Source organism: Macaca thibetana, chromosome 2, assembly GCF_024542745.1.
Source record: "Macaca thibetana thibetana isolate TM-01 chromosome 2, ASM2454274v1, whole genome shotgun sequence".
Lineage (NCBI taxonomy): Eukaryota > Metazoa > Chordata > Mammalia > Primates > Cercopithecidae > Macaca > Macaca thibetana.
In genome coordinates this window covers 105,786,365-105,798,673 of record NC_065579.1, presented here as the reverse complement: position 1 = coordinate 105,798,673, position 12,309 = coordinate 105,786,365, and the positions used below count along the sequence as shown (strand labels likewise).

The 12,309-nt window shown below is 44.2% G+C and overlaps 1 protein-coding gene across 2 annotated transcripts in view; it reads left to right on the top strand.

Annotated features, from left to right (window-relative positions):
- The window catches only part of DCAF1 (DDB1 and CUL4 associated factor 1), a 204,847-nt gene that overhangs the window by 118,389 nt on the left and 74,149 nt on the right, over window positions 1-12,309 (top strand). For both annotated transcript variants that reach the window (XM_050780665.1, XM_050780666.1), the window contains one exon: window positions 340-457. In XM_050780665.1, the coding sequence (XP_050636622.1) occupies window positions 348-457 (110 nt within the window). In that variant the 5' untranslated portion in view covers window positions 340-347. Of the gene's footprint in view, window positions 1-339; window positions 458-12,309 lie in introns of those variants that run through there.

Genomic DNA, 12,309 nt, shown 5'->3' with positions numbered 1-12,309 from the left:
AAAGGTACCATATCTTTTGTCTGATTTTCAAAGGGGCTCCTCAAAAGGTTAAGAGTCACTGTTTTGATCCAGCTTCTTGCCTCATTTGACAGTTGAAGCTGAGGCTGAGAAAGGTGAAAGTACTTGTTCATCATGACTGAATGGGTATCTAGGCTTGATGAGTATCCTGAGTTTTCCGCTGTACCACAAATAAATCCAAAGGTTTCAAGGGGTTAAATTTAAATTTCCCTTTTAAATTATTTCTCTTGCTTTCTCATCCCTTTTCTACCCCTTCTTCACTTTTATTTGCTTGTGTTCACTTATTGGTTGTTTTTTTAATTTTTTTTTTTGCTTCCTTAGGCAAAGCCATGACTACAGTAGTGGTACATGTGGACTCCAAAGCTGAGCTCACTACCCTGCTGGAGCAGTGGGAAAAGGAACATGGCAGTGGGCAGGACATGGTACCTATCCTTACCAGGTATGAATAATTTTTTTAAAACCTAATTTAATAAAATACCTCACACAACTCATATGCTAGATTTCTTGATACATACACATACACACACACACACAAGCTAGTTTAAAAGAAGCAAAAATTGGTATGGAGAATAGCATAGGAACATTTTCACCTAGACTGTAAATTCTAAATCAATTTTTTTCTTTCCTCAGATTTAGTCAGATTTCCCTACTTCCTGAAGCTGTTTAATTTTCTTATTTTTTATTTTTGAGACAGAGTTCTGCTCTGTTGCCCAGGCTGGAGTACAATGGCGTGATCTCGGCTCACTGCAACCTCCGCCTCCCGGGTTCAAGCGATTCTCCTGCCTCAGCTTCCCGAGTAGCTGAGATTACAGGCTCCCACCACCATGCCCGGCTAATTTTTCTGTTTTTTAGTAGAGACGGGGTTTCACCATGTTGGTCAGGCTGGTCTTGAACTCCTCACCTTAAGTGATCCACCCACCTTGGACTCCTCCCAAAGTGAGTGCTGGGATCACAGGCATGAGCCGCGGCGCCTGGCCTTTTTTTTTTTTTTTTTTTCATAGAGTTTCGCTCTTGTTGCCCAGGCTAGAGTGCAATGGCATGATATCGGCTCACTGCAACCTCCGCCTCCTGGGTTAAAGCGATTCTCCTGCTTCAGCCTCCTGAGTAGCTGGGATTACAGGCTTCTGCCACCACGCCCAGCTAAGTTTTGTATCTTTTTAGTAGAGGCAGGGTTTCACCATGTTGGCCAGGCTGGTCTTAAACTCCTGAGCTCAGGTGATCCACCTACCTTGGCCTGCCAAAGTGCTGGGATTACAGGTGTGAGCCACCATGCCTGGCCTATTTTTAAATTAGAAAAATAAAAATAAAAAAAATTTGACTCATTTTGTAACTGTTTGGTGAATGTATCTTTTTTTTTTTTGAGACGGAGTGTCGCACTGTCTCCTGGGCTGGAGTGCAGTGGCGCAATCTTGGCTCACTGCAACCTCCGCCTCCCGGGTTCAAGCGATTCTTCTGCCTCAGCCTCCTGAGTAACTGGGATTATAGGTGCGCGCCACCACATCCGGCTAATTTTTTGTATTTTTAGTAGAGACGGGGTTTCACCATGTTGGCCAGCCTGGTTTTGAACTCCTGAGCTCAGGTGATTCACCTGCCTCGGCCTCCCAGAGTGCTGGGATTACAGGTGTGAGCCACCACACTCGTCCTGGTGAATATATCTTTACCTGGCTCTTCTGGCTCTGTTTTTTTGGAGACAGGGTCTCACTCTGTTGCCAGGCTGTAGTGGCATAATCTCAGCTCACTGCAGCCTTGATCTTCTGGGCTCCAGCCATATTCTTACCTCAGACTCCATACTAGATGAGACCACAGGTGTGCACCCCCACACCTGACTAATTTTTAAATTTTTTGTAGAGGGAGGGTCTCCCTGTGTTACCCAGTCTGGTCTTGAACATCTGGGCTCAAGCAGTCCGCCTGTCTCAGCCTCCCAAAGTGGTGGGATTACAGGCGAAACCACCGTGCTGGCCTACTTGACTCTTCCACAGATACCTGAAACAGACCATGTCCAAAATTGAGCTTATCATCCTCATTTCTGTGTGCCTTCTCATTTATTCATAACTTAACACTTTTTTTTATTCCCTACTTAGTTTTAAACTAAATGATTTTAAACTGAAAAACTTTTTTTATTTTTTATTTTTTGGGGCGATGGAGTCTCACTCTGTTGCCTAGGCTGGAGTGCAGTGGCACGGTATCAGCTCACCACAACCTCCACCTCCCGGGTTCAAGGAATTCTCCCTGCCTCAGCCTCCTGAGTAGCTGGGATTACAGGTGCCTGCCATGATGCCGGCTAATTTTTGTATTTTTAGCAGAGGTGGGGTTTTGCCATGTTGGCCAGGCTGTTCTCAAACTCCTGACCTCAAGCGACCTGATTGCCTCGGCCTCCCAAAGTGCTGGGATTACAGGTGTGAGCCACTATGCCCAGCCTGTTTTTAGTTTTATTTTTTTTTTTTGAGATGGAGTCTTGCTCTCTGCCCCAGGCAGTGGTGGGATCTTGGCTCACTGCAACCCCCACCTCCTAGGTTCAAGTGATTCTCCTGCCTCAGCCTTTGGAGTAGCTGGAATTACAGGCGTGAGCCACCATGCTCGGCTAATTTTTCTGTATTTTTTTTATTAGAGACAGGGTTTTGCCGTGTTGGCCAGGCTGGTCTTGAACTCCTGACCTCAGGCGATCCGCCCACCTCAGCCTCCCAAAGTGCTGGGATTATAGGAGTGAGCCATTGCGCCTGGCCTTCGTTAGGTATTGCTCATGTGGACTGGCCCATTAAGCAGTGTGCCTTATAAGTTTGTCTCCAGTTTACCTTATTTTAATACATCCTCCCCCTTGCTGAAAGATTCCTTTTTCTCATACACAAATATGATTTCCCTACCTTCATTCATAATTCTTCTCTGGCTTCCTTTTTCCTACAGAGTAAAATGTAAAGTTTTTAGGGTGGCCTATGAGGCCATTTATGATGTGGCTTACTTTTATAATATTGTAGTTCTTTCTCTATAAAAAGTAAGAAATCAATGTGTAAAAAGTTGTTTTCACAGCTATGATATTGGGGATGGGATGTTGAGGATTCCCACGTTCCAGTGACCTTCTCCTTAGAAAACCCATGAGCACCTCTACCCAGCCTTTACTTTTCTCTCTTTCTACCTTAACAGATTTTTTTTCAATAAAATTATGTACCACACAGTTATCAAGTACCAGGTAGTGGGTAAATCATTATTTGAGGAGACACCAATAAAAAGACATAGTATCTGCTTTCAAGAATTTTACAATTTAGTGAGGAACCACGTGAAAAAAAGTTATAGTGTGGTATAATGGTGGAAAATAAAAATACGTACACATGAATGATAGGAGTATCAAAACAAATCAAGGGGTGCTGGGTTGGATGCCTCACACCTGTAATCCCAGCCTGTCATAAATGGCATCACATCATAAATAGTCCCATAGGATGAGAAAAAGAAGGATGGCCTCTTTTTTCTCCCTCATAGTATTAGTCTCTTTCTGTAAGTATTAACATTTTTTTTTTTTTTGAGATGAAATCTAGCTCTGTTGCCCAGGCTGGAGTGCAGTGGCACAGTCTCGGCTCACTGCAACCTACGCCTCCTGGGTTCAAGCAATTCTCCTGCCTCTGCCTCCCGAGTTGCTGGGATTACAGGCGCCCACCACCACACCCAGCTTATTTTTGTATTTTCAGTAGAGATGGGGTTTCACTGTGTTGGCCAGGCTGGTTGGCCAGGCTGGTCTTGAACTCCTGGCCTCATAATCTGCCCGCCTTGGCCTCCCAAAGTGCTGGGATTACAAGCGTGAACTACTGTACCCGGCTGGATTAACATATTTTTTAATGTCTATGTGCCTTTACACTTGGTATTTCTTTGGCCTGAAATGCCTTTCCTTGGCATGTCTGCATGGCAGGCCTAGTCCTTAAAAGAAGTAGTTCAAGAATCATGTCTGTAAAACCTTCACTGACTGACTTCCATAGGTAGGTTTGGGCTCCCCATCATTAAACAAAAAACTTTTTTTTTTTTTTTTTTTTTTTAGTGACAGGGTCTCACTATGTCACCCAGGATGAAGTGCACTGGTGTGATTATAGCTCACTGCTAAATTTTTATTTTTTAATTTTTTTGCGGGAGACAGGGTTTCACTATGTTGCTTAGGCTGTTCTCAAACTCCTCACTTCAAACGTTCCTTCTACATTGTCTCCCAAAGTGCTGGGATTACAGGTGTGAACCACCATACCGGCCACCACTTTGTTTTAATACTCCTATCATTCATATGTATGTATTTTAATTTTCACCCATTATGCCACATTGTACTATGTGTGTGTGTGTGTGTGTGTGTGTGTGTATATATATATATTTTTTTTTTTTTTGAGACAGAATCTCACTCTGTCACCCGGGCTGGAGTGCAGTGGCGCGATCTTGGCTTACTGCAAGCTCTGCCTCCCGGATTCACACCATTCTCCTGCCTCAGCTGCCCGAGTAGCTGGGACTACAGGTGCCCGCCACCATGCCTGGCTAATTTTTTATATTTTTTAGTAAAGACGGGGTCTCAGGTTTCACCCTGTTAGCCAGGATGGTTTCAATCTCTTGACCTTGTGGTCCTCCTGCCTCAGCCTCCCAAAGCGCTGGGATTATAGGCATGAGCCACCGCACCCAGCTATAATTGTTTTTTTACACGTCTCTTCACTAAATTGTAAGCTTCTTGAAGGCAGAGACTATGTCCTTTTTTTTTTTGTTTTTTTTGTTTTTGAGACAGGATCTCCCTCTGTTGCCCAGGCTGGAGTTTAGTGGTGTGATTTCGGGTCACTGCAACCTCAACTTCCTGGGCTTAGTTGATTCTCCCATCTGAGCTTCTTGAGTGGCTGTGACTACAGGCACACACCACCCTGCCTGGCTAATTTTTTGTATTTTTAGAAGAGATAGGTTTCATTATGTTGCCCAGGCTGGTCTTGAACACCTGGACTCAAGCAATCCACCTGCCTCGGCCTCCCAAAGTGCTGAGATTATAGGCGTGAGCCACCATGCCTGGCCTACGACTATGTCTTTTTATTGGTGTCTCCTCAAATGATGATTTGTCCACTGCCTGGGATATGTAGGTATATATGTATGGTATATAATTTTATTTAATAAATGTGTCAAGATGGAGAAAAAGTGAAAAGTAAAGGCTGGGGAGGGGTGCTCATGGGTTTTCTAAGGGGAAGGTCACTGGAATGTGGGGATCCTTAACGTCTCATCTTCAATACCATAGCTGTTAAAAAATTGTTTTGTTTGTGCAGTGATCTCTTACTTTTTATGGAGAACTATGATATTATGAAAGTTTAAATGGGGATAAATGCATTGTTCCTAATTGCTTTTAATACATAGGGAACATGTGAGAATACCGCGTTTCTTTAAGGAACAGGATTATTGCTGACTGGTGGAAACTGGATTTTAATTGGTAGAGGCATTGGAGATTAAGAAAGTTAGGCCAGGTGTAGTGGTTTATGCCTCTAATGCCAGCACTTTGGAAGGCTGAGGTAGGAGGATCGCTTGAGGCCACAAGTTAAAGACCAGCTTGGGCAACATAGTAAGACCCCGTCTTAATTTAAAAAACAAAACAAAAAAAGAATAATTAAACACCAGCTATTAAACAAGATACTTGAAATGCAGCCACAGTGAGTTAGAGAATCTAAATATTGTGCTGTTAACATGTGTATAATTGATGTAACTGTGAAAGGAGGAGAGTGTTGTTAATGAAGATGGTTATGTGGATTCATTCACTTGTTCAAGAAATATTCTTTGAGCACTTATACTAAAAGTACTTAATGTTTTATTTTCAACATTATTTTACATTATCATATTTTATCCTCAACTTTTTCAATATGCTATGCTCTTCAGCAATGCAAAACCTAAAATTTGTTTGGACAGAGGGGTACTGTCCTCAAGGAGATAACTACCTGGGAAGCAACTAAGACTAACAGAGGCCTGGCATGGTGGTTCATACTTGTTATCCTAGCAGTTTGGGAGGCCAAGGCAGGTGAATTGCTTGAGCCCAGGAGCTCAAAACCAGCCTGCCCAACATGGTGAGACTCTTGTCTCTACAAAAAATGCAAAAATTAGCCAGGCGTGGTGGCACATGCCTGTAGTCTCAGCTACTCAGGAGGCTGAGGTAGGAGGATTGCTTGAGCCAGGTAGGTCGAGGCTGCAGTGAGCTGAGATTGTGCCACTACACTCCACCCTGGGCAACAGAGACTCTTCTCAATAACAACAACAAAAACTGACAGATAAGGAACAATGCATAGTAGCACAAAATAGTATATAATGATGAAGTGCCAAATCAGGCAGTATGGTGGTTTGTGTGTGTTTGTGTGTGTGTATATATATATATATATATATATATATATATATAAAACACACCTACTGGAATGGGAAGGTTTATAAATATTAAAGGGGTTATCAGAATGGAAAGAAAATGAGTGAATCGGTTCATTCCACTCAACAAATATTTGAGGACATTGTTTTGGTGTCAGAACTGTAAGAGGCACTTATCTGAACTTCCCCTTCCTCATTTGTCCCTCAAAGTATCTCTGAAAGATACATCATTAAATGATAGACTTTCTCAGATTTACTTGCAAAAAACTGCATAGTGAGGCAGTGGAAACTTAGGTTAGAATCCTGGGTTTTGACTCCAATTCCAATGTTTTTTTTTTTTCCCCAAGGCTGGAGTACAGTGTTGTACTCCCTGCAATCTCAACCTTCTGTACTCAAGTGATCTTCCCACCTCAGCCCTCTGAGTGGCTGGGGCACATGTTACCATGCTCCACTAATTTTTTTTTTTTTTTGTAGATACGGGATTTTGCCAGGTTGCCCAGGCTGGTCAGTTTATTTTATTTTAATCGCGGGCAACTTCCCTCCTTCACCAAATTGTGGGTCTGTTTACTGGGTATTTTCTGAAATAGTTTTAGGGTTTTGTTTTTTGTTTTCTTCCCTCATCTGGCTGCAGGTTTGCGTGTTTTAGTGTATTCCAGGAAGAGCAAATGAATTTTAGGCCTGGCTGCTTTTTTATTGACCATTATTTTTATGATCTTTTGACAGTTTCGTAAGAACAATGTATGTCATTTTGTAACCTGAATCATCCTTTTATTAGTTTTTGACTTGATTCTGCTGAAAGAGGCTGGCTTTGGGCCAAGCTGTGTGAGTGGGCTTTTTTTAAAAAAATTTTTTAAATTTTTTTTTTTTTTTTTTTTTGAGATGGAGTCTCACTCTGTCGCCCAGGCTGGAGTGCAGTGGTGTTATCTTGGCTTACTGCAACTTCTGCCTCCCAGGTGCAAGCAGTTCTCCTGCCTCAGTCTCCCGAGTAGCTGGGATTACAGGCACCTACCTCCACACCTGGCTAATTTTTTGTATTTTTTTAATAGAGGTGGGATTTCACCACGTTGGCCAGGCTGGTCTTGTTTTTGAGACGGAGTCTGCTCTGTCACCCAGGCTGGAGTGCAGTGGTGTGATCTCAGCTCACTGTAAGCTCCACCTCCCGAGTTCACGCTATTCTGCCTCAGCCTCCTCAGTAGCTGGGATTACAGGCGCCCGCCAACATGCCTGGCTAATTTTTTTGTGTTTTTAGTAGAGACAGGGTTTCACCATGTTAGCCAGGATGGTCTTGATCTCCTGACCTCATGGTCCGCCCGCCTCTGCCTCCCAAAGTGCTGGGATTACTGCTGGCATGAGTCACCGTGCCCAGCCGTTTTTTTTTTTGAGATGTAATTTATATACTGTAAAGTACTCTGCTAGATGGATTTTTTTTTTGTAAGACCATTATCAAGATTGAGTTATAGTAGAACTTGAGTACCAGATTGCACCCTCCTGCCTCATCCCAGTCAGTAGCTACCCTAAATTAACTGTTTTTCCTATTTTTGATTCTCAGTTTTTTGTTTGTTTTGAGATGGAGTCTCACTCTGTCACCCAGGCTGGAGTGCAGTGGCTTGATCTTGGCTCACTGCAATCTCTGCCTCCCTGGCTCAAGTGAGTCTCCTGCCTCAGCCTCCTGAGTAACTGGCATTATAGGTGCCCACCACCATGCCTGGCTAATTTTCGTATTTTAGTAGAGATGGGTTTTACCCTGTTGGCCAGGCTGGTCTTGACCTCCTGACCTCAAGTGACCCACCTGCTTCAGCCTCCCAAAGTGCTGGGATTATAGGTGTGAGCCACTGTGCCTGGCCCAATTCCCAGTTTTTATAATGCCAATTACTCTTGGAAAATGAGAAGAGAAGACTAAACAGAAGGAAAAACCCCCACAATTAACACCTGAAGAGCTCTTACTTGTCAGGTTTTGTTCTAATTAACTTAAACCCAGGGAAACTCTAATGTAGACTATTAGCTTGAGGCACAGAGAGGTTACATAATTTACCCACAGTGTCTCACACTGTGGAAGAGCTCAGATTTGAACCCTGAATATCTGGCTCCAAAAGTCACTTTTACTATTTTTTTGGAGACATGGTGCAGCAATTTTTCTTCTTATTTTTTTTTAATTTATTTTTTGAGACGGAGTCTCCCTCTGTCACCTGGGCTGGCATACAATGGCACAATCTCGGCTCACTGCAAGCTCCGCCTCCCGGGTTCACGCCATTCTCCTGCTTCAGCTTCCCAAGTAGCTGGGACTACAGGTGCCTGCCACGACGCCTGGCTATTTTTTTGTATTTTTAGTAGAGTTGGGGTTTCACCATGTTAGCCAGAATGGTCTCGATCTCCTGACCTCGTGATCCTCCTGCCTCGGCCTCTCAAAGTGCTGGGATTACAGGCATGAGCCACCGCTCCCCGCCCTGGAGTGCAGCAGTTTTATCATAGCTCACTGCAGCCTTGAATTCCTGGGCTCAAGCCATCTTCCAGTCTCAGTCTCCTGAGTAGCAGGGACTATAGGATGTGTTGCCACCATGCCTGGCTAATTTTTAAATTTTTAGAGGAGATGGGGGGATTTCCCTATATTGCCCAGGCTGGTCTCTTAACTCCTTACTTCTAGTGATTTTCCCGCCTTGGCCTCCCAAAGTGCTGGGATTATAGGCATGAGCTACTGTGTCTGGCCCAGAGGCCATATTTTTAACTTCTCTGCTATATTGCTTAGTTTCAACTGAGGATACTAGTAGATCTTTTTGGTTTTTTTTTCTTTTTTGATACTAGTAGATCTTACAATATATAATTCTAAATATATTTAGTGAAGCTGAGGTGGAAGTATTGCTTGAGTCCAGGAGTTCAACACCAGCCTGGGCAACATAGCAAGATACTGTCTATATAAAAAATTAAAAAAAATAGCCAGGTATAAGGGCAGGCACAGTGGCTCACACCTGTAATCACAGCACTTTGGGAAGCTGAGGCAGGTGGATCATGAGGTTAGGAGTTTGAGACCGCCTGACCAACATGGTGAAACCTCATTTCTACTAAAAATACAAAAACTAGCCGGGCATGGTGGTGTGTACCTGTAACCCCAGCTACTCAGGAGGCTAAGGTAGGAGAATCGCTTGAACCTGGGAGGCGGAGGTTGCAGTGAGCCAAGATTGCGCCACTGCACTACAGCCTGGGCGACAGAGCGAGACTCCGTCTCAAAAAAAAAAAAAAAAAACACCCAGGTATGCTTATGCACACCTGTAGTCCCACCTACTTGGGAAGCTGACGCAGGAGGATTGTTTAAGCTCAGGAGTTTGAGGCTGCAGTGAGGTATGATTGTGCCACTGTGCCACTGTAGTCCAGCCTGAGAGACAGTGAAACCCTGTCTCTTAAAAAATAAAAAAATAAAAACCATCACCAACAAAAAAAATATGTACACATACATTATTTTGTGTGATTGCCCTTTGTGTCAAAGAGAGGTTTCAGAGTTTAGAAGGAAAGGAAGAAAAAGCAGAAATACTTCTGAAGCTTGATTAGAGTGGACCAGTAATTTTTGCAGAGAGTTTAACTCTTTATTTATTTTTTTGAGACAGAGTTTTACTCTTGTTGGCCAGGCTGGAGTGCGATGGCATGATCTCGGCTCACTTCAACCTCCGCCTCCCGAGTTTAAGCGATTCTCCTGCCTCAGCCTCCCGAATAGCTGAATTTACAGGCATGCACCACCATGCTTGGCTAATTTTTTGTATTTTTAGTGGAGATGAGGTTTCTCCATCTTGGTCAGGCTGATCTCAAACTCCCGACCTCAGGTGATCAGCCCGCCTCGGCTCCCAAAGTGCTGGGATTATAGGCGTGAGCCACCACAACAGCCAAGAAAGTTTAACTCTTAAGACTAGAAAGGGCTGGGCTCACACCTATAATCCTAGCACTTTGGGAAACCAAGACGGGCGGATCACCTGAGGTCAGGAGTTTGAGATCAGCCTGACTAACATGGCAAAACCCTGTCTCTACTAAAAAAAAAAAAAAAAAAATACAGAAATTAGCTGGGCGTGGTGGCACATGTGTGTAATCCCAGCTACTTGGGAGTCTGAGGCAGAAGAATCGCTTGAACTCGGGAGGCGGAGGTTTCAGTGAGTCGACATCACGCCATTGCACTCCAGCCTGGGTGACAGAGCGAGACTCCATCTCAAAAAAAAAAAAAAAAAAAAAAAAGACTAGCAAGGCTGAGTGTGGCAGCTGAACGCCTGTAATCCCAGAACTTTGGTAGGCCAAGGTGGGCTTGAGCCCAGGAGTTTGAGTCAGCCTGGGGAGCAAATTCCCCATCTACAAAAAATTTTTAAAGTTAGCTGGGCATGGTGGTGTGCCTGTAGTCCCAGTTATTTGGGAGCCTGAGGTGGGAGGATCACTTGAGGCTTCAGTGAGCCATGAGTCGTGCTGCTGCACTGCAGCCTGAGCAACCGAGTGACACCCCGTTTTTTTTTTTTTTGGTTTTTGGTTTGTTTTTTTTGAGAGAATCTCATTCTGTCACCCATGCTAGACCTTGTTTCTTTAAAAAAAAAAAAAAAAAAAAAAGACTAGAAAGTATGGTGTCCTGGAAATAAGCACATAGGAGAGTTTGACATAGGACAGAGCATGTTAGATGAAGAGTATGATAGTCTTGTATTGGCTTGTCATTGTAATACAGTGTCAGTCTTAGGACACTCAAATAGTAATTTTTCTTGTTTTTTTTTTTTTATTTAAGATGGAGTTTCGCTCTTGCTTCCCAAGCTGGAGTACAATGGAGTGCAACCTCTGCCTCCTGGGTTCAAGCGATTCTCCTGCCTCAGCCTCCTGAGTAGCTGGGATTACAGGCATGTGCCACCATGCCCTGTTAATTTTGTATTTTTAGTAGAGATGGGGTTTCTCCATGTTGGTCAGGCTGGTCTCGAACTCCCGACCTCAGGTGATCCACCCACTTTGGCCTCCCAAAGTGTTGGGATTACAGGTGTGAGCCACTGTGTCCAGCCATTTTTCTTGCTTTATAAATAATTCATGAATAGCCAGGCGCAGTGGCTCACACCTGTAATCCCAGCACTTTAGGAGGCTGAGGCGGGCAGATCACCTGAGGTCAGGAGTTCGAGACCAGCCTGACCAACATGGAGAAACCCCATCTTTACTAACAATACAAAAATTAGCCGGGCATGGTGGCACATGCCTGTAATCCCAGCTACTCAAGAGGCTGAGGCAGGAGAATCGCTTGAACCCGGGAGGCAGAGGTCGTGGTGAGCTGAGATAGCACCATTGCCTGGGCAACAAGAGTGAAACTCTGGCCGGGCGCGGTGGCTCAAGCCTGTAATCCCAGCACTTTGGGAGGCCGAGGCGGGCGGATCACGAGGTCAGGAGATCGAGACCATCCTGGCTAACACAATGAAACCCCGTCTCCACTAAAAATACAAAAAAATTAGCCGGGCGTGGTGGCGGCGCCTGTAGTCCCAGCTACTCGGGAGGCTGAGGCAGGAGAATGGTGGGAACCCGGGAGGCGGAGCTTGCAGTGAGCCGAGATCGCGCCACTGCACTCCAGCCTGGGCGACAGAGCGAGACTCCGCCTCAAAAAAAAAAAAAAAAGAGTGAAACTCCATCTCAAAAAAAAAAAAAAAAAGACTGCATGAATAAAATAGAACTTTTCATATGTTCAGCAATATGGATGACTCTCAGAACATGCTATATGAAAGTCAGATGTAAAAAGATTATATATGGTTCAATTTATGTGAAAGTCTGGAACAAGCCAGACACAGTGTTGCGTGCCTGTAGACCCAGCTACTTGGGAGGCTGAGGCAGGAGGATTGCTTGAGGCCAAGAGTTTGAAGCTGTAGTGTGCTATGTTTATGCTTGTAAATAGCCACTATATTCCAGCCTGGGCAACATAGGAAGACCCCATCTCTACAAGAAAAAAAAGAAAAAAAATTCTGGATCAGGCAG